We start from the raw sequence: 20,157 nt of genomic DNA, 5'->3' as shown, positions 1-20,157 counted from the left end.
ACCCAGATACACATCATATTCACAGAAATATAACATTATACGGTCACATAAAAGGTAACAAACTAACAACACGAAGACAGTGGGGGAGAAAGGGCATAAAATAGCTACTGCAATGCCTCATTAATCAGTCTACATCTGTGGAAGGGAAGGGTGGTGTCTCTCTATCTCATGACTCAAGGCATTTGCATTTTGCAGGGTCTAGGTACACTGCAGCAGACCCATCTAAGAGAGAGAGAGAGAGAGAGAGAGGGAGAGAAAGGGGATACTATTACAAGAGTTGGTTTGGGATTCTTTCCAACCAAATCTCACTTGCGACTTGTCTATTGTTTTATGTTCTCGAGACAGGTTGGCATCCTTTCCCTTCTCTCTCTTACATATGCTTTATTATGATAATTGGAAAGAAAAAGATGGCCAACTTTTTTCTTTCGGTAGAGAAGGGAAGGGTTAAATGATTGCGACACCTGGGGCTGAGGGGGCACCTAGGTCAACTAACGAGCCCAAGTTGGAGGAGCACCAGTTTTAGGATTCTTTTGGAATAATCATATTTACTTGTTTTTGTAAAGGATAAGGTCACTTCAACAGGAGATAGAATAATTAGTAATTTAATTTTAAATAAATTTTATCTTTTAATTATTTATACATTTTAAATATCTTTTTATCTTGTCTATAAATATAATACCTCTACTTTACATATTAATATAAAAAAATACGATCGATATTATTATTATCTTTTAATCTAGCTATTTGTATATTTTAAATATTTCTCTATCTTGTAATGTGATAGAAGTATATAAATATAATATTTTGATTATACATATTCATATAAAAAAATATAACCGATATTATTATTATTTTTTAAATTTCACAAAAGCCTTCCAATAATTTTGAGTAGTACTGTGCTTTTAAATAACTATAATGAAGATGGTAGACTACAATTTCGAGATTCTTTTTTTCTCTCTTTTTTGTATAAAGGGGACTTGATTAGAATTAAAGAGCTTCCAATCCAGGAGTCATAGACTTGAAGCATATCAGCATACAGAATGACAATTTCACGATTCTATGACAAACTTTGTTCTTGCCTGATTGTTGAAAGTTCCCGAGAATTGGTTATTACCTGAACCCACTCTGGACAAAATATTCCAGAATAGAAAAATAAAAGGTTAAAATCCAGAAGTCATTGGCTAATTGGTACTTCGTGAGTGCTCTAGACTTGTGTTAGTCTGGCTCCGAATCTAGTAACTAATTGTCTCCAGTACATTTGTGCAACAGGAGACCCTGAATTCAAGGCTTTCTACACTACAAAGAGAGAACGGATATAGGCTAGAAGAACCAGTTAACAAGAGGCTAACGTGATTTTTCGTAATTGTTAGGGCTGTTTGAAGCAGTTTTTTTTTTTTTTTTTGACTTGCAACTGTTGAAAATGCTGAGAAATGTCTCAGTTACCTTCCTTCCCTTCAGCTTCCAGGGGGTGATCTATGTGAAGATTTTCACCAAAAATAAAGAAAGATAACAGATAACGTAGCATACGTTCGGTAGTCAGTGGTAGTAAAGAATGGACTACTGAAACCTTGGATGGTTCAAGTTTACATCCACACCTCCATGAATCATTCATGCATATCGAGGAATTTGCAGCTCCAAACTTACACGTACAGTCCTGGAAAGGTCATCCATCTAGCAGCAATATAAATACTTCATTTGTCAGATAAGACTCCTTTCTTGCTGCACTCAAATTTTGACACTCATCCTTTAGGTCATTGATGAAAGGGAGAGATACTTCAAATGACAGATGGTACAGGTTCCTTTTCAAGTGAAAATGTCGTTTTGTAATCTTCGTGTACATTGTAGACTAATGCACTATAAAAATCAACCAACAATTACCTATTCAAGTTCAATCTGATATTCATAATTCATAAATCCGATACTTGATCCGGTCATATGCTTGGCCTACAAAGATAATGCATCATATAAAAAAGACCAGATTCATATGAAAGCTATAGAAACTGAATCAGTAATAAAAAAGCCACATACCCCAACATCCATGATATCAATGCCAAATAAGAGAGGACGAATTATTTGAAAACTAAAAATCAAAATTGGGGGCCTTTAATAAATAACTCAGATTTACTTACATTGTGGACCAGATACATTTGAGAACCAAATACTGGTAAACCAAATTAACTACCTACAAAATTTACACATCTCAATACCGTTACAGATTTATAACTGCTGGACATATCTAACTTCTTGCACTATTGCTAAAACAAAACTAAGTCCGGCTGCTAAACCTAGTCAGCGCAACTAATTGTGAGGGTAATTAATTCCTGAAGACATCCAAATATCTGGTCCTCAATGGTATAAGGGTTAAATATAATAACACAACATAATCAGGCTACAATAATTTGGGATGGGGAAGCAATTATTACTATTGGCTGACCTACATGTTCCTAACTCGAATTCCTGAAACCATTTGTGTGTTCAAGCAAAATATCATAAAGTTCTTCGGCTGTTGGGCGATCGGTTGGATTTTCCTCTGTACATCGACAGAAGACATCAACAAGAAATCTAAGTGTATCTACTTCAGCTTCTGTTCCATCAAGCTCTGTCCCAGATTGGGTCATTGCACTCTCACTCAACAAATCCAACGCCTCCAGCTCTTCAGTTAGTCTTGGACGTTTGCCCATCTGCATATAGTAATCAGAGGAAATAACCTGCTTAGATCAAAGGTATCAAAAAAAGAATGTGAGAATCTCAGGATTTACATTTGCTGTTACCTGAAGAAGTTCATGAATGTGTAGCTCTGATATTCCAGAATAAGGAACTTGCAGAGTCAACAATTCATAAAGCAGGCATCCAAATGACCAAATGTCCACTTCCTGAAACCAATAAGAAACATGACTTAAAACATCCACAAAACCAAAGTAATTTTCCTAAACACAGAAAGGAGCAAAACAACTCAAAGCAAACATAGCAAGAAGAATATCACTTCAAACCAATATCTAAATCTATAAAAGGATTATATTGCTCTATATGTTACACCCACTTTCACTTCCTCCCTTCCCCTCCCCTTTCTATTCAACATAAACATGTACACCTTAGCCTACCCAGTAATTTATCTTTTCTTTATTGTCAAAGTTATCCACTTAAGCTTTACATGCTACTCAATCATTGTCACCAAATCAAGGAATAATATATTATCAATTGAATAAAATGGCAAGAAAAAAACACTTACCAGTCCATACTGATTTCGCTTATGCATTGCACGCAGAACCTCAGGAGCCATCCAGCGAGGTGTTCCAACACAAACATTAGGAGGATGTATCCCTACATGAGCAATACAACATGTATGCAGGAAAGACCTAAGAGGTACTGCTCTATCAAAATCACAGAGCTTCACAATAGGGCTTCCATCAACTCTCTTCTCATCCAGGTCAATCAGAATGTTTTCACTTTTTATGTCACGATGAATAACATGCTTTGAGTGCAACTCCACCAATGCAGACGCAATATCTCGTGCAATACACAATGCAAAATCCAGAGGGACATGCTTCTCACCAGCTTCAGCTAGTTTCTCAATATGAATCTGCACATAAGGAACAGGACAAATCAGGTGTAAAGACAAGTAACTCAACTAACCACATAAAACACGAAATACATACCTTCAAAGATCCTCCTTTTATGTACTCCATCAAAATTGCAGACTGCAAGATTCGATGTTCTGACTTTCCATCCCCTATAGGAACCCACTTGGAAGATATTTGATGGCCATACATTTCTACCATGCAAGGATGTTTCAAAGCACCCAGTATTCTTACTTCTCCCAGGCAACTGTACTCAAAATTTTTCACCTCATCAACTGAAGCGCTAAGTACTTCTAGAGTGCGCACCTGCAAATCCACATCATGGAAACATTCATAACTAAAAAAATTCTTAGAACACAATTGAAAAACTGATAGCTAATTGAAAAGGCACAACAATGCCATGACAGAAAAATCTAAATCAATAGTAATTACACTGTAACTCATATATCTAAAGCACAGGAAACAATCTGAAATTCATCACATTTAGTACCAGCATTATCATATAAACCTGACAACACAACTCAAATAACACACCTTTGCTGCAGCCTCCATTGATCCATATTTGCATCGAATAAGAGAACTAGAAGCCACTCTTTCAATTTCATCACTCATGGTCATAGACGGGAAAGAACAACTGAAGAGAGGAGTGTTTTCAGTTCTAAGAGAAGCTTTTGTTCGACTGAGGGGTATGTACCTGTAATAGAAAGCACAAACCTATCAAAACAACAATGAAAATAGGCAAAAAGTTTTATAGCATCACATCTGATCCACACACACACACACACACACACACACACACACATGTTATCAGCAGAAGATAACAGGAACAAAAATTTTAAAATGACCATTACTGCTGCAGTGAGTAAATACAAAAATGTTAAACATAAGAGTGTGCTTTTACAAGCTCTCTCTTTCCAGATTCCAACCTGCAGCTCTTTAGTGAGACCAAATCTTCAACCCAAACTAGTAACATAATGACAAATATGCTAGAAACACAAGGGAAAATCTCCAAAATAGTTTTTCCAAGTTCAAACATTCTGAATATTTGCGTCAAGTGAAGAAATTAACCTGCTAAAGTATTCAGGATCTGTCTCTTCTCGTATATCATGTGGATGACAAGCATCAACCACCATGCGAACCCATGAATCACCCCTCTTTACAAGAATGATATTCCAGGCATGTGGCATGAAATCCAAGTAGCCCCGAACAAGCTCACAAGGAACTGGAGGTTCCATCCGATCACATAGATACTGTAGCAATTGAAGTCATACCAGCTCTTAATAAGACAAAAGGTAACAATGCACAAAATTAATAAATACCAAACACAAAATACAAAAAAGCCAAAGAGGAAAAGGGAAAAAAAATCACCTTCATGAGCAGCGCTCTGTGTCTACAGACACCGAACTGAAGAGTACCTATAGGAACAACAATGGAGTTCCTTCTTGACTTTATTGACCGTAAAGATCTCTCACAGAGCTCAGAGAACACAATATCTTCTACAGTATCCAAGGTCTTGTTAGATGCACTAACACTGTCACCATTTCCAGTTGAACATGTGCAAATGAAAGGCTTCTTATAGTTAGAACCAGATACTGCTTTTCGTGTCCTTTCTACAATACCACTTCTATCACTCCCACCAAAATGATCCGATACAAAAAGAGCAAGCAATGATGCTATCTGCAAGTTATCAACTGGAACCCGCTCTCTATCTTTTGCTAAACCATTCATATGCTTCAAATGAAATACCAAAGCTTGAGCGGAGAGAGCAATTGCATCTAACTCTTCATCTCTTTCCCTAGAGAAAATGATATACACAATCATTACTTAAATAGAAGATTAGAAATACGGTTTGCCAACCCATTAAGCAGAATCTAGTATTCTTGGTTCACAAAGCAACTTTATTTCTATTAACATTTGTAAAATTAACCTGTCAACAAGAATTACTTCACGAGAGTCTAGATGAAAAGTCTGCTCATATCTACTCAATGGCATGAAGGGCCGATCACGTCCAGCATCATAAAAGCCATCTGGTAGGTGGTCTTCTGTCCCACAAAATGAAGTAGTACTATACTTTCGTGATAAATTGGAGCAATAATCTGTTGGTTTTCGAGACTTGCATGGTTTAGGATTATTAAGATCCCTATCAGAATGCCTTTTCGACTTAGAATTAGACTTGCATATGTCTGAGGATGAACCTTCATCCTGCTCAATAGCTCCTTCTCTTACAGGGTCTAAGGATGCATCAAGCTGAGAACATTTATCTTCACTCCCTTTATTTAATGACTCATGACCAACTGATGCACTACTTTTTACATAGAACCCCTTCTCCAAAGTAAGTGTATCATCCTCATATCTAGCACTACCTAATTTTTCATCTTTGGTTTCTGATGATGATAATGTTTTGTCATCATCTACACCCACAACTTCTGATGCAGCTTCTGCACAAGTGTCAGAGGTAGGGACATCATTGTTGCCTGGTACATCTCCACCTGCCTTCATCGTCAATACTTCAGCATGTCCTTCACCTTTCCACTTCCTGCTGTTGTTTAGACGTTCTTGTCGAGCTCTTTGTTGCAAATAATGTCTCCTCTTCCATCGTTTACTTGACCTCCGAGTTGCAAAACATCTACTGTTTGACAATGCAACAGTTAAGATACTTGATGAGGTCTTATGAGAGCCTGTGTCGATTTGAATGAAATAAATTAATTCCTAAAGACACTTATAAAAAAATGAAAAATAATATTAGATTGGAAAGGGAAATTATATAAGAAAACTGATTGTAAACACCTTACCATTATAAGAAACACTCCCATCATTATCCTGAGCAGCAGTTTCATATACATCCATTTCAACTAAAGAACTGGTGAAACCATCACTAGATGTGCCTTTGCCATTTCCTTCCAAATTGCAGTGTACCCAAGAAGGTATTTGAGAACAACTTATAAGTTTATTGTACTGGATTGATGGTGTAGATGTATAAACAGGAAAAAAGGTTAGATTTAAATATTGAGATGTTGCGCAAATGTATTAAATCTTTAACAAAAACATACCGCTAGTTATCTATTATGATGAAAATAGCCTCTTCCAAAAAAAGCCAAAACGAAACAAAACAAAAACAACAAATTTAAATATGGTGTGACATACAAGTTACAAGCCAATCAATCACCAAACCAATCAATCAACATGCTATATACTCCAATTAAAAGCAGAACAATATTTATGTCAGTAATTACACCACCTAAGCTTTTGCTCCTAAAGTAGAAACATTATGCAAGTGTATATCCTGAATAAATCTCAAAATTAATCAAATTGGCTGCATCCTACAGAAAAATGGAAGAGGAAGGGCATAGGAGCTAGGACTATCTAAATCTGGTCAAAGCAAGCAAATAACTGGTGATGAAAAAAGTTTGAGGCTAACTGCTCATTGAAATTCATCAGAATAGATTCCAGGATACAGATCAATTAAGTCTACATTCATAAGATAAGTACCTGAAGATTCAAAGTCTGAAGATTATGCATGAGGCTAAGTTCAAGAGACCCCAGTGACGTCAACCTATTATTTGACAAGTCCAAGTTCTCCAATCTTTGTAATGAAGACAAGCCCTGAGGGTAGTTCCACCAATTTATTATTGGCAACTTTCAATGAAATCAAGTCATTCAAATTACTAATTTCAATTGGCAAACTCTTTATCTTATTGAATGAAAGATCCAGATATTCCAAATTCTTTAAGCATCCAATTTCTGGAGGAAGGTATCTGCAGGAAAAGGGAACAATTCGAATTCAAATTGTGGTTTTCTCAATCTATCCAAACAATTCTACAGTAAATCCCTTGTTAATGCAGGACAAAAACTTAAAAGCGATAGACCCCTTATCCACACTTTTACTGTTCACAAATAACAGTAGGATAGCAGAATCTTAATTAACAGTTTACATTATTCTTTAATCCCCTTTATTCCTGTGTTAAGTTCAGCTTTGACAGCACATTTCCTAATCACTTTCTAAATTGGAATAACATTAATGAATGGAACAAACCAAAAACATAATATAGCATGCACATAAAAACATATAAGAAAAAAGCTGAAAATTTTCCTAACCCAAAAGATTATAGAATTATAAATTCAAAAAAGCTAAAATTGTTGATAAAACACATACCTAATGGAAAAATAACAAACAGAAAGCTTGGTCAAGCACTTAAGCCCGGCAATCTCACTCAACAGAGTCAAAACCGAAGGCCGAGGCGGAACCCTACTAAGTTCCAGCTCTTTCAACCCTTTTAACTTTCTTAAAGCCATTCCATTAAATCCCGGCGACGATATCTTCACCTGCAAACATTCTAATCCTACCAAACTCCCAACCTCTGCCGGAAACAAATTAATTTCGTTTCCAAAAAACTTCAAATTCCTTAACCGACTAAACGCCCCGACTGATTTCGGAATCAAATTGAACACGTTTTTGTATAAATAAAGCCCGTCCACGGACTCCCCCGACTCTTCCAATATCGAAAACTCCACGCTTTTCCCGGAAACATCGAGAACCGAGTCTTCAACCGTACCAGTACTACTATGGTTGTTGTTGTCGTCAGCTTCGCCGTCGACAGCGGAGGTGACGGCGGCGTTGTCGGTGTCATTTTCATCGTTGTCGTTTTCCTCCTTTTGTTGGTTGGGTTTTTGGTCCGGGTTTTCCGGTAGGGTGTCAACGACATCGGTAGAGTCAGGGAGCTGCATTGGGGTTAGGGGGCAAAGTTGTACTCTTAGAGAGGGGAAACGGGGAGGGGAAAGAAGAAATAGGGATTTGCTAGGGAAAAGAGGGTTGGGGATAGGCTTTGAACAAGAGATCTGTTTGGTAAGGAGGAAAACGTTGGGAAAATTGGAGAGAAAGTTACAAGGAAATTGAAGAGAAGGAACGGAGAGGGAAAAAGTTCGAAAGGTACCTCTCCCCTGGCTTTTTCAGTTGAAGAAAGAGAAACCCTAGAATCTAGAGGAACCGTAGTACTTCTACAGTCGTTTTCCTTTTCTTTTTTTTCTTTTTAGAAGGAAGATGATATGTAATTTCTTATAATTTAATTTGATTTTAGTGGGATTTTTCGGAATGACAAAAATAACCTGCAGCTGAAAGTGGGGCAGTCATTATTGGTGGCCAAGTGAAATATAAATTGGAAGATTTTTTTTTTTAGTCTTTTACGCACAGTCTACTAATAGATTTATTTGAGGTATTTTAGATTCCAACTAAATATTTTTTAATTAAAATTTGAAATTTTAATTATTGAGATATTTTAAAGTAAAATTTATTTCAATGACAGAACCTTCTCATTATTAAAATAAAAAAGAAAGTAAAATGAAGGAAATTGGTAAGAGGATGAAACAAAAAAACAAAGCAATCAACAAATATAGCATATGTTTTGTCAATTTTTTGTTGTTAAGGATATTAATTCGATTCGTTTTGTTGTTTGAAAAAGTAAATTTGATTTTTTCAAATTTTAAAATTTTAATACTTAACTTTTTAAATTGACTATTTGTACATTTTTATGTTCTGATCATTAAGAAACATGTGTCTACCAAAAAAAAAGTAAGAATATAAAATTATAATATATTCTCTTAATAAACAAGGGCAGATCCACCCTTATTTACTACTAAAAAAGAATTTTACCCTAAATCTTAAATAAAACAAAATGACTCACATGTTTAGTAGCGAAACTAGTCAACTTTTGTTAGAAGACTAAAGATGAAGAGGAATAAAAATTAAAATTTTTAAAAACTAATATGTTAAACTTAACTAATAAGTAAAAGATGTATAGTATATAACAATTTTATATAACATATAAATTAAAAGAAACAAAAAAAATTTACAATAGGTTTTTAAAAGAATTGTGTTCGATGTTTAAAAAATGAAATGTGTTTTAATAGTGAATTATAAATAAGATAGGAAAATAAAAATAAAAAAGTAATGCTTGCTTGTTCTAACTTCATAATATGTGCAACCCATCAAGATTCGTATTTATACACTATATTGTTGGTTTGAAAATTGATAAAGATTTTCTATGATAGTTTATAAATCAAAACTAGAGAAATGAATTAATTTTTCTTTCGATATTGATATATAGTTAGACTAAAGTTTGTTCAGTAAGGACAACAATCAATACTTACTAAAATTTTGTGTAAACCAAAGAGCTTTATATGGAGATTATGCAGGAGCCATGTGTTTCAAAAAGAAATGACTCTAAACTTTGGTTGTTTTTGCCGGTAGATTGCTTCATTATATGTAACTTAACTCATATTAGGGACATGTCTTATATGTTTTTGTTGCAATATTACAAAAATGAGGTAGGTTTTGTATACATCTATTAAGTAATGAAATTTCATGTAATGCTTTTCAAAAAGTAAAAAATAAAAAGACAAAAGAGAAGAGAAAGAAAAAAAGAAGTGTAGAGAAACCTAAAAATTATGATATAATTGATTATGATTTATGATATCATTTTATTATTTTTTATTTATATTAATTATTAAATAATAAATTATTTTAAAAAATTTAAAAATATAAAATACTTGTTTGAGGGGTTATGACCCTAATAAACATACTGTCTTTCACTCTTAATTAAAGTATATATGTTTAATGAATATAATATTTTAAAATTTTTGAGAGAATCACGGCCTCTCATTACTTAACTACCCTATGCCCTTGCACATGTTCTACTAAATTTTCCAATATTAACTCGTTAAGTTTCTTCACTTCTCTTTGGTTCTTTCTTTTTCTTTTCTCTTTTTTATTTTTATTTTTATTTTACTTTATTATTTGTAACTCATCACCGAAATATATTTTATTTTTTAAAAGAAATTTATGAACTTGCTAACTTGAACAAAGAAATATGAGACTACTCAACACCATTATGTGAAATTAAGAAAATGTAAAGTTTTCTTTTATCTTTTTATTTCAATTTATATTTATATTTATATTTTATTTGTTCATATGTTTTAAATTTTTATAAATTTTATTCTCTAAATTTTTACTCTCTTTTTTTCTTTCTTTTTTATTATGTCATTTGTGGATTATATTTTCTAGTTGTCATGTTTTTTTTTCTATTATCTTAATTTTATGTTCTATGATTTTAATTTTAAAAAATAAAAAAATATTATATAATTGTCAAATATCAGTTGTAATATTACACTGTTACTTAAAATTTGATTAATGTATCATTTTTTAATTAATTCTAATCATATAAAAAGAAATTATTAATTTTGTATATCATTTTTAACTATTTATATTTTATGCATTATAATTTTATACTTAGTATTATAAGTTTAAATAGAATTAAAATAAGAATATTGGATGTTGACTGTATTATTTTTTTTTCTGAAGCTTGATTAAAGTACCAATAAGTTGAAAATAATTGATAAATTTTTAAAAATAAAAATACAAATTGATTAAATAATTCTCCTAGACTTGAGTTACTAAGTCTTAATGTTACAGCTCATGAACAAGAACAATGCAAATAAAATCATCAAAGATTTAATTTTGAATAAATGGATATCTTTTAATACAAAATTAATAATTGATGAATTTAGATAAAAAATAATTGATGCCTGCAACTTTATTAAAAAATTATTGTAAGTCATTTTTTATTAATTTACATACTATATAAAATTATTCTTTATTATGAAATTTTTTGATTGTTGCTTAATTTAAATATATTAATTTTTAAAAGTTTTAGTTCTTATTTTTCTGTTTTTGGCCTGTCAATAAAACTTTGTTAGTTTCGTCCTTATAGTAAATTTCAACAATTAAAAGTATATAAAATCAAAATTTGGTGTATAAATAAACGTACTTTTAAATTTATCCACAGACAGGTAGCACCAGTCATATTTCCCATATAAACATAAAAATCAGCAAAGCATAGGATTATTTAACAGTATTGGTCATTTCCAAATTCTTGGTCTAAGGCTAGATATGGTATTTGAAATTTGTAATTACATACTAAATTTGTCAATATGAACCATAATTTTCAGATTGTAAATTGATCCATCTTTCTTAATGATTGACTCTGGGGTTAATATAATGTCCACTCTTAAATCTTGTAATCTAAAAAAAATTATTTTTAATATACATAAATACATATATATATATAGTACTTTTTTTAGTTCAAAGGTTTAAAATTAGGATTAATCCATCACTCTAGATTCGATGACCATCATTATATTAACACATATTAATTGGCCCAATATCAACTTTGTTTTCGTTCTTTGAGAAATAAGGAATTTGATTTGACCAATAAATGGACTTCAAGTTACGCTAGTTTACTTAAAAATAGTGTATTATAACGGGGACGATAGGCTGACATGGCAACATAAGCGGCTTATTGTATCCATCGTATAGATCATAACCGGCTCTGAACTCTCAAACCAAACGACTAACAGAGTCGTTCTCATCTCACACATGCAAACGCGGATCTCAGGCGTCGTTTAGAGGGCATTCCATTGCACAAATATAATATAAATTACGTCCTTCGTTAATTCAATCCCATTTCAAATCAAAATCTCCCTCTCTTTTTTTTCTCTCTCTCGCGCGAAAAACAAAGAGCAATTATCTACTGCAACGAAGATGATCGCTACTCTCAAGTAAGTTAGACATTCCTTTTGGCATTCTTGTTCTTCCTTTTTCTTTTGCTTGTTTGAATCGTAAACGAGAATTTGCATGAAAATCAGAGCTGAAGAAGCGAGCCAGTTGCAGCTGGTGGAGCGAGAAGATATCGATGACGAAGAGGATCTGTTTGAAGCCATCGACAAATGTAAACTATTCTGCTCCTTCAGATTCTCGTTTTGTTCCATTCACTCTTTGTCATTCTATGTTTTTCTGCTATTTGTTTTCCTTTTACGTATTAACTAATATTCGTATAGATTTCGTTTTGAAGATTTTTGAATCATATCTATTGTCTACGATTCTTCATGTTCTCGCTTTAGCTTGTTCGCTTTTTCAATCTACATTTTGATCTTCCTTTTTTTTTTTGGATAATTTTGATCGTATATTTGCGATTTAAGTTTTAGACTTAGTTGTTTGTTTAAAGATCTATGAGTTGTTACGATTTTCAGGAGTATTCTAGAAATTCTATTTCTTTCTCCGTTCGTTTGAGATCAATTTTTGAGCCTCGGACCTGCGTGCCGTGATTCTCTGTTCAACACAGTTGTAAGTCTAAGTATGTTTTGTCGATGTCGCTTGAAAAATTGTCGTTGAAATAGATGGATTTGTGCATTTCTCTTTGCTATGTCATCAAATTTCATTATACATAGAAGATCATTTAGATATTTAGTATTTTTCCATGCTTTGATCAGATGCTCAACAACCTGTTCAGTATATTGGATTTGAACTGCATTTTTTTTTTGTGCAGTGATATCTGCAGGAATCAATGCCGGAGACGTGAAGAAGCTTCAAGATGCAGGAATCTACACCTGCAACGGCTTGATGATGCACACTAAGAAGGTAAATATAAATTTCAAAATAATTGGAGTTTTTAATTTTATGGCGGGTATTTTTTAAAAAATTATTATTTATCTTCAATTTTCTTTTGCAGCACTTGACTGGAATCAAAGGTTTATCTGAAGCTAAGGTTGATAAGATCTGTGAAGCTGCTGAGAAAATAGTGGTTAGTTAAATTAATTACATCATTGATTTGTTTCTCTTTTTTGTCCTTTATCAAATTCCTGATTTCTAGCTTTTTCATGTTTTATTGCCTCAGAATTATGGTTATATCACTGGAAGCGATGCTCTACTAAAAGTAAGTTCAAATTGTATGTTTTCCTTTTTAATTTATTTATGTTTTACATTTTGCGGTAAAACTGAATGCGATTTGGGTATTTCTTTGTTTTTGGCTTTGTAGAGAAAATCCGTGATTCGCATCACAACCGGAAGCCAAGCCCTTGATGAACTCTTAGGGGGTAACTTTCGCCTTTTGGGAGATGTTATGTTACTGTTAAATGATTTCTTGATTAGAGTTCTCTGTAAATGATTTTTTTGCCCAAACCTTCAAAGGTGGCATAGAAACTCTGGCTATCACAGAAGCTTTTGGAGAATTTAGGTAAGAAAAACAGCACATAGTTTGCTGCTTTCTTCATATGGACATTAAATACTACTATATCATTTGCTTGTTAAAATCTTTCCTGCTGGTTCATGTCTACCCTAATGCATGATTATATTGCTCTCTAATCTCAATGTTGATTTAGGTGTGGCAAAACACAGCTGGCACATACTCTATGTGTTTCTACACAGGTTCCTTTCTCACCTTTGTGATCCATAATTGTGAGATTTTTATAAATCCTTAGGACTTGGGGATACAAGAAGATATTTAATTTTCACCCTGTTAAATAAACTTCAAACTACGCTTGTTATACGGTTTGATTTGGAGGAGATTCGTTTTGTCCCAAATTGACTCTTGGAGTGAGAAAACCCCTGGGTGTGCCACATGTCTGAATCATAAAAATATATGATAAATCACGTTTGTTCATTTATCTTTGGATTTGTTTTCAGCAGTAGGCAGGAGTATATCATAATTGAGAATTTATTTGTCAACCAAATGAATTGTTTTCAAGTGCTGCTTTAGGGAACATAGATTAATGTTGCTAAATTGTCATGCTCCGTGGATGGTATAGGTTTAGTTCAATTAGCTGACTATATTTACCACATCCGCGTTGAACTTTGTTGATCAGATATTTATATTGCCTTTGCAGCTCCCTACAAATATGCGAGGTGGGAATGGGAAAGTGGCTTACATTGATACTGAAGGAACTTTGTATCCGTTCTGTTTTTACTTTTAATATTTCAAGTTACGTATTATAGTTTCTCTTTCGTAAGAAGATAACTAAAATAAGAGTACTATCTACATAGAATTCCAAACTAGAGTCACTATGTTTTCTTCAACTTCATGCACTTGCAGCCGGCCTGATAGAATTATACCCATAGCGGAAAGATTTGGGATGGACCCAGGAGCTGTCCTTGACAATGTAAGCATTGATATCCGTATAACCTCAATTGAATTGTAGAAACAGATGTCGCGTATTGCTTATCTTCTTTGAATGTCAAAGATCGTTTATGCTCGTGCGTACACATATGAGCATCAGTACAACCTGCTTCTTGGTTTGGCAGCAAAAATGTCTGAAGAACCATTCAGACTTCTGGTGAGTCTCGTTGATAGATTCATTCTATAATGCTGATATTACGGAGTCTGTTTGATCATGTTTGTTTACGCTCATATTTTCAGATTGTGGATTCTGTCATTGCTCTATTTCGAGTGGATTTCACTGGGAGAGGAGAACTTGCAGAGCGCCAGGTGGAAAAAGCCTATTGCAACTTATTTATGTGAAACCTTGGTTTTGAGTCTGTTCTCTTTCATCATATGAACCATTTGTCATTCGCAGCAAAAATTGGCTCAGATGCTCTCCCGGTTAACAAAAATAGCTGAAGAATTCAATGTTGCAGTCTACATGACCAACCAAGGTACTTTAAGTCCAATCAGTCTGGTTAACCACTTTAGTTTTTGATCCTTTCCAGAGGCAAAGCTATAAGTCGACAACCAAGATCGTTAGGCAGCAAATTAGCAACCTAATTCTACCAACTGGGCCCCAAATAGAGGTCCATTTCTAAATTATATTTTTGGATTGTTTGTTGCAGTTATTGCAGACCCTGGTGGTGGAGTGTTCATATCAGATCCAAAGAAACCAGCCGGAGGGCACGTGCTTGCCCACGCAGCCACAATAAGGTTGATGTTCAGGAAAGGCAAAGGTGAACAGCGGGTCTGCAAGGTGTTTGACGCCCCAAATCTTCCTGAAGCTGAAGCAATATCCTTACGTGACCACTGCTACTGTTTTAAATTCGTTCATATATATATATATATATATATGTATATTTGTCTTGATTGCCCATATGACTAACTCCAAATAGTATGGTCAAACCCAAAATGGCTCACCAGCAAGGTTCATCATGATCAGCGACCTTAATAAAGACTCCTCATATAAAGCATGTAGAGAAATCTTAGCTTGCAAAGCAACATTTAAGAGAAGTTCCACTTTGTTGTTTAGTTATACTTGACAGAAGCACGTGTTTCAGATAACGCCAGGGGGCATTGCAGATGCAAAGGACTAAACTTAGAGGTAAGACCAAGACCGCTAGCTACACCAGACAGGGCAAAGTAATGTACTGACATTTTCTTACTATCGACAAAACAGTTTTTTTTTTAATTGACTGTTTATAGTCCCTCCTTTTAGAACTTTATGTAGCAGGAAAGGATTCGCCTTTCCTTGTATAATCCACCCATACACTAAGTTCTTTTATACGTGCGGACAAGATATAATACATAGCAAAGTTTTCCTTTTGCAAAGAAGTGCACAATGTGAGTAGTAGAACATCACTCTTCCAAAAGCTACTAGAGAGGAAAAACCAGTCAGACAAAGAGATTTGCAGCCTTTATGAGAAGAAATATTATTCCATGTTATGTACCACGTCAAGCTCAGTTATGATGGTAAGCAAACATGTACAGCTGCATAAAATGCTGTCTTAGTTTTAAAAAGGCTGACAACAATTTAGAGTTTGAATATCCACTAGCTCAGCCAAGTCATCGAGATAGGATATTAGCAATTGGAGACTAGGAAAGATGGATAAAAGCGGGAGGCTCACAAATAACAAAAGCCTCGCTAAACAGGAGACATTTCTAAGCTCAGTAGTGTGAGGACCAGTTTGCAGCACTTCCAACTTTTTTCATTCCAGTGGGTTCCTTTTTTGTCTCTACATCCACACTGAAAGTTGCACCACAAACCTGACCTGAACTGTCCACCCTTGGCACAGGCTTCAACTCATTAAGGGGATGCTCAAAGCTCCTTAACCCACCAGAGGATGTAAAGAAGCAACCTGAAAAAAAACAATAAATATAAAAAACATCAGCAATAAAATTCTCATACTCCTAAATTCAGAACAATAAATCACAATTAGGGATAAGACGTGCGATGGTTGGTTGGGACCGCCCAACGACTGCCACCGTCGGTTGTTCCGATCGGCCCTCGTCGATTGATCGGCTCGGTCGTCAGGAGGGACTTTCTCCACTGAACCGACCGAAAAACTAGAGAACCCATGGGCCCCGCCCCGCGACCACACCCCCCCTCCCGAGTCCCGACCTATTCCCCCACCCGAGTCCACTGACCTAACGAAATTCCCCCCGATCCCCTATTCCCCCCCGCGATCCCACCGTCCCCCTCCCGATGCCCCAAGTCCACTGACCTAACAAAATCCCCCCCACCTCCCACAGAGTCCCGACCTGATTCCCCCCCCCCAACCAGAGTTGCCGACCTAACGAAATTCCTCCCCCTCTTAGGACTGTGCGACGGTCAGTTGGGACCGCCCAACCCGACCGCCACTGTCGGTTATTGTAACTGACCGAAACCGACATTACATTATATGCGGTTCGGTCGGTTATATTGTAATAATTTTTGGTCGGTTTTTGGTCAAAACTGAACGAAACCGACAAACCCGACAGCCCACACCCCTAGTTAGGGACAACAAAGAAAAACTAAACAACACGCATGAAGATAAGAAATAGATAGATGATCCAATATTAAACTAATGTTTGCGATATAAAAGAACATAGAATAATTACGACAGATTAAATAAAGGAAACAAATGCAAAGAGTTATATCATATGCTAATTTATGCATAGAAATCTGTATGCCATCCCAATTTCCCATTCCACCTTGACTTTCATTCAATTTCCAATTCACCTTGATTTTCGCTGTCATTGTACACTAGTCTCAAAATCCACTTCAAACATGCTTTAATCTTTACCCAAGTCTATTCCCCCATTTTGTCCAATCAGATTACTTAAAAAAGTAAGAGAGCATAAGCATGTCAAATAACTTATTAATTGACAATAAATTTAGCATATTTCCATTAAGTCTTACCTTTGGGGAATGGGGCAAAAGACTTCCCACAGCCCTTCTTCACAGTCTCCACATCATCAGCAAGAACAAGATGGCCTTCAGCGTCAGTTCCCCAGAAGAAAGGTACACTTCCATCAGCATCCTGCACAAGACAAAGATAAACAACTGAATCATATAGGAGACTAAAATTGATGAAAAAAAAAAATCAAATAAGAGACATCCATGGTATTAGATGACAAAAATTATGGACAAAAAGGTTTACTTACAGAAGCTATAAATGTGACTTTTGAAGAGCTATCATAGAGAATGAAAGCAAACTTTCCCTGGATATCTCTTACAACCTGGTCAGGTGGGTAAGGGCCTCTATCTCTGAGGGTTCTGTAAGCTTCAATGACAATTATCACCTCATTTGCAGTTTTGTTCAAGCCATATTGTTGCTTAAGAACAGCAACGTTCTCAATGTGGCCTTGAAACAGGCAGAAAATGTCATCCACAACTGCAAAAAGTCTGGGAACAAAAAAGGAAGAATATGAAAAGGTCAATTTCTCAATCTCCACGTGAAAACAATAAAAGAACAGACAAACTTATAACCTTTTTAGAATAAATTCTGATATAGGAAATAATTAAGTCATGAAGTTATTAAGTATGATCATACGATTTTAAACCGGCTTCTCAAGGAAGGTGAGTTAAATAAACTAAACAAATTATGCAAAATCCAAAACCATGTTAAGTTCAAGAAAGGAGAACTGCATAGATAAGATGCTCATGTTCGATGAAATAATTAATCCAAAAAGAATATGGAATAGACTAGATCCAATCAAGTCAATCTATCTTTTGTCTCTCTCCAACCATAATAGTAGATCTTTAATTTTGGACTATACTCAATGTCTACATCCCATGGTAAGAGAATATCATCTAATAAAACAAATCATGCCTGGTAAGGCATTAAATTAAAGAAAACAAAGAAACAAGAAAATTGTTATATTAAAAGTTTATCATAAAAGAACTTATGATATGCATCATTAAATGACACCCTGCTCAAGGATTTCACCAGCAGAATTTTCTCAAGCTGCATTCTCATCACATAATACTAGAAAACAGAAGACAACTCAAAAATCTAGCAAGACAAGTCATCAATGACTAGCAGACAGCCATTGATGCCAATTATTCTTTTCTTCAGATATTTCATTCTCTTTTTCCCTTTGCGGGAAGAAAACAATCAACTAACAATTGCATCTATTAATCACAAATCTTATCCTGCCCGCAAATAACAGAACAACCAACAAAATATCAAGTAATGTGAAAAAAGATCTAAGAAGCAAATCAAACCAACAAGAACTTGGATTACTCCAAATAAATAATCACATAAAATCTTTGTATCACATTATAAGCCATGCGAAAATAAAACGTATTATCACAAGTACAACTCATCTACACAGCATGATTAGATTAAAGTAAAACAAATGAAAAAAGAAAACAGAGAAAACAAAGGGAAAAAACACGAGCTTTCTACAAAATTTCACCACGCCGTGAACCAATAAGCAGAGAAACAAAACAACCCGGAAACGATCGGGGCTAGATCAAGCAAAAACCACCAAGCAAGAAGAGAAAACAGAACCCAAAAATGAAATCTTGTGCATCATGAAGAAGATGAAAAGAGAGAGAAAATTCTTACCTAGGGAGAAGTGGGTTCTGCTTTTCAAGAGAGTAAGCCATGACACCAGCAGAGCCCAGATTGACGGTAACAGAACCAGGGTGAATAGAGCCAAAGTGGTTAGCCAAGAATCCATTTTGGAGAGCAGACACTGCCTCGGAGTGATCAGGAGCATTAAGAGCATCTGGGCTCTTGGCAACCGATTTGTCAAAAACTGCTAGCATTGTTTTCCCCCTTTGTTTGCAAAGATCCAAAGCTCCCACAGAAACAAACCCAAAAAAGGGCTCTTGATCTTTCTTTGATTACAGGGTATCGAATGATAGAAAATCTGTGACGTAGTAGCAAAAATGACGAATGTGAACTTTTGTAGGAGAAATTTCGGAGAATTATATAAGCATTTTAAGGCAGTTTTCCATTTCCCATACTGCCCTTGTCTGGTGAAGATTTAACTACAAGAAAAAAAGATACAATATTCTCATAGTTTCTGTGAACGGGGTATTTTATCTAGAAAACTCAATGGATATTTTCCAAAAAAAAATTGTATTTAATGTAAAATTTAATTATTAGTAGGATGATTTTAATCTATTTGATTAGGATATCCTTTTATATTAATAATAAATTTAATAAGTACATTAAAAGCACTTGAAATAAAAATTATAAATTTATTTAAAAATAAAACCGTTAAGTTACAAGCTTAAATGTGCTTATGGTCCCGTGATTTATGGTTAACTTTTCATGGTAAGAATCATTAGTCAGTGATTTTTGCAATTGCAAAAGGACAATCCAATTAATTGTAAACAAAAAAAAAAAGTCTTTGACTAAATCATAGTTAAAGAATGAAAGGGTAGTTTCGGAACTTAGGATTCATAAATGTTATATAGTACGGAAATTGAGTGGCAAGTGGCGGTGGTGGACACAGCTGTAGAATATCATAAAAACTATAAAAAAATAATAAAGAAAAAACCTTCTTTGAGAAAGTAGATGCCACATGGGAAAAGAAAAAAAAATAAAAACAAA

At 34.5% G+C, this 20,157-nt stretch overlaps 3 protein-coding genes across 3 annotated transcripts; 1 reads left to right on the top strand and 2 right to left on the bottom strand.

Moving 5' to 3' along the window:
- Positions 1-2,069: 2,069 nt before the first annotated feature.
- On the bottom strand, positions 2,070-8,596 carry LOC110421035 (Leucine-rich repeat protein kinase family protein). The gene is given in 12 exon segments (XM_021434479.2): positions 2,070-2,681; positions 2,772-2,873; positions 3,230-3,580; positions 3,657-3,884; positions 4,113-4,272; positions 4,647-4,828; positions 4,947-5,373; positions 5,506-6,256; positions 6,371-6,533; positions 7,068-7,187; positions 7,189-7,333; positions 7,732-8,596. Coding segments are annotated over 12 exon segments (3,438 nt in total). The 5' UTR covers positions 8,304-8,596; the 3' UTR covers positions 2,070-2,444.
- A 3,515-nt stretch (positions 8,597-12,111) lies between these two features.
- On the top strand, positions 12,112-15,891 carry DMC1 (DNA repair (Rad51) family protein). Its single transcript, XM_021434480.2, has 14 exons — positions 12,112-12,188; positions 12,276-12,358; positions 12,956-13,047; positions 13,139-13,210; positions 13,304-13,342; positions 13,445-13,502; positions 13,597-13,642; positions 13,788-13,833; positions 14,292-14,353; positions 14,498-14,564; positions 14,646-14,738; positions 14,822-14,890; positions 14,979-15,057; positions 15,232-15,891. The coding sequence occupies exons 1-14, from the start codon at positions 12,172-12,174 to the stop codon at positions 15,489-15,491; spliced, it is 1,083 nt and encodes a 360-aa protein (XP_021290155.1). The 5' UTR covers positions 12,112-12,171; the 3' UTR covers positions 15,492-15,891.
- Positions 15,892-16,022: 131 nt separating this feature from the next.
- LOC110421038 (aluminum induced protein with YGL and LRDR motifs) lies at positions 16,023-19,508 on the bottom strand. The gene is made up of 4 exons (XM_021434482.2): positions 19,162-19,508; positions 17,753-17,993; positions 17,508-17,628; positions 16,023-16,464 (listed from the first exon to the last, which is right to left on the bottom strand). Exons 1-4 carry the CDS (start codon positions 19,362-19,364, stop codon positions 16,274-16,276), a joined length of 756 nt encoding a protein of 251 aa, XP_021290157.1. The 5' UTR covers positions 19,365-19,508; the 3' UTR covers positions 16,023-16,273.
- Between the last annotated feature and the right edge of the window lie 649 nt (positions 19,509-20,157).

The sequence above is a fragment of the Theobroma umbraticum genome, unplaced genomic scaffold, assembly GCF_002168275.2.
Source record: "Theobroma umbraticum cultivar Fairchild unplaced genomic scaffold, ASM216827v3 scaffold_130.0, whole genome shotgun sequence".
NCBI lineage: Eukaryota > Viridiplantae > Streptophyta > Magnoliopsida > Malvales > Malvaceae > Theobroma > Theobroma umbraticum.
This window is presented reverse-complemented; position numbering and strand designations above follow the sequence as displayed.

Excerpts from the sequence above, each read along its gene's own strand:
- DMC1 (XM_021434480.2), top strand. Across the intron at positions 13,343-13,444 it reads GAAGCGATGCTCTACTAAAA|AGAAAATCCGTGATTCGCAT; the intron begins GTAAGTTCAAAT and ends TTGGCTTTGTAG. Across the intron at positions 14,354-14,497 it reads ATTGATACTGAAGGAACTTT|CCGGCCTGATAGAATTATAC; the intron begins GTATCCGTTCTG and ends ATGCACTTGCAG.
- LOC110421038 (XM_021434482.2), bottom strand. The coding sequence starts at position 19,364 with ATGCTAGCAGTTTTTGACAAATCGGTTGCCAAGAGCCCAGATGCTCTT. Across the intron at positions 17,994-19,161 it reads CAGAACCCACTTCTCCCTAG|ACTTTTTGCAGTTGTGGATG; the intron begins GTAAGAATTTTC and ends TTTTGTTCCCAG. Across the intron at positions 17,629-17,752 it reads AAGTCACATTTATAGCTTCT|GATGCTGATGGAAGTGTACC; the intron begins GTAAGTAAACCT and ends TGTCTTGTGCAG.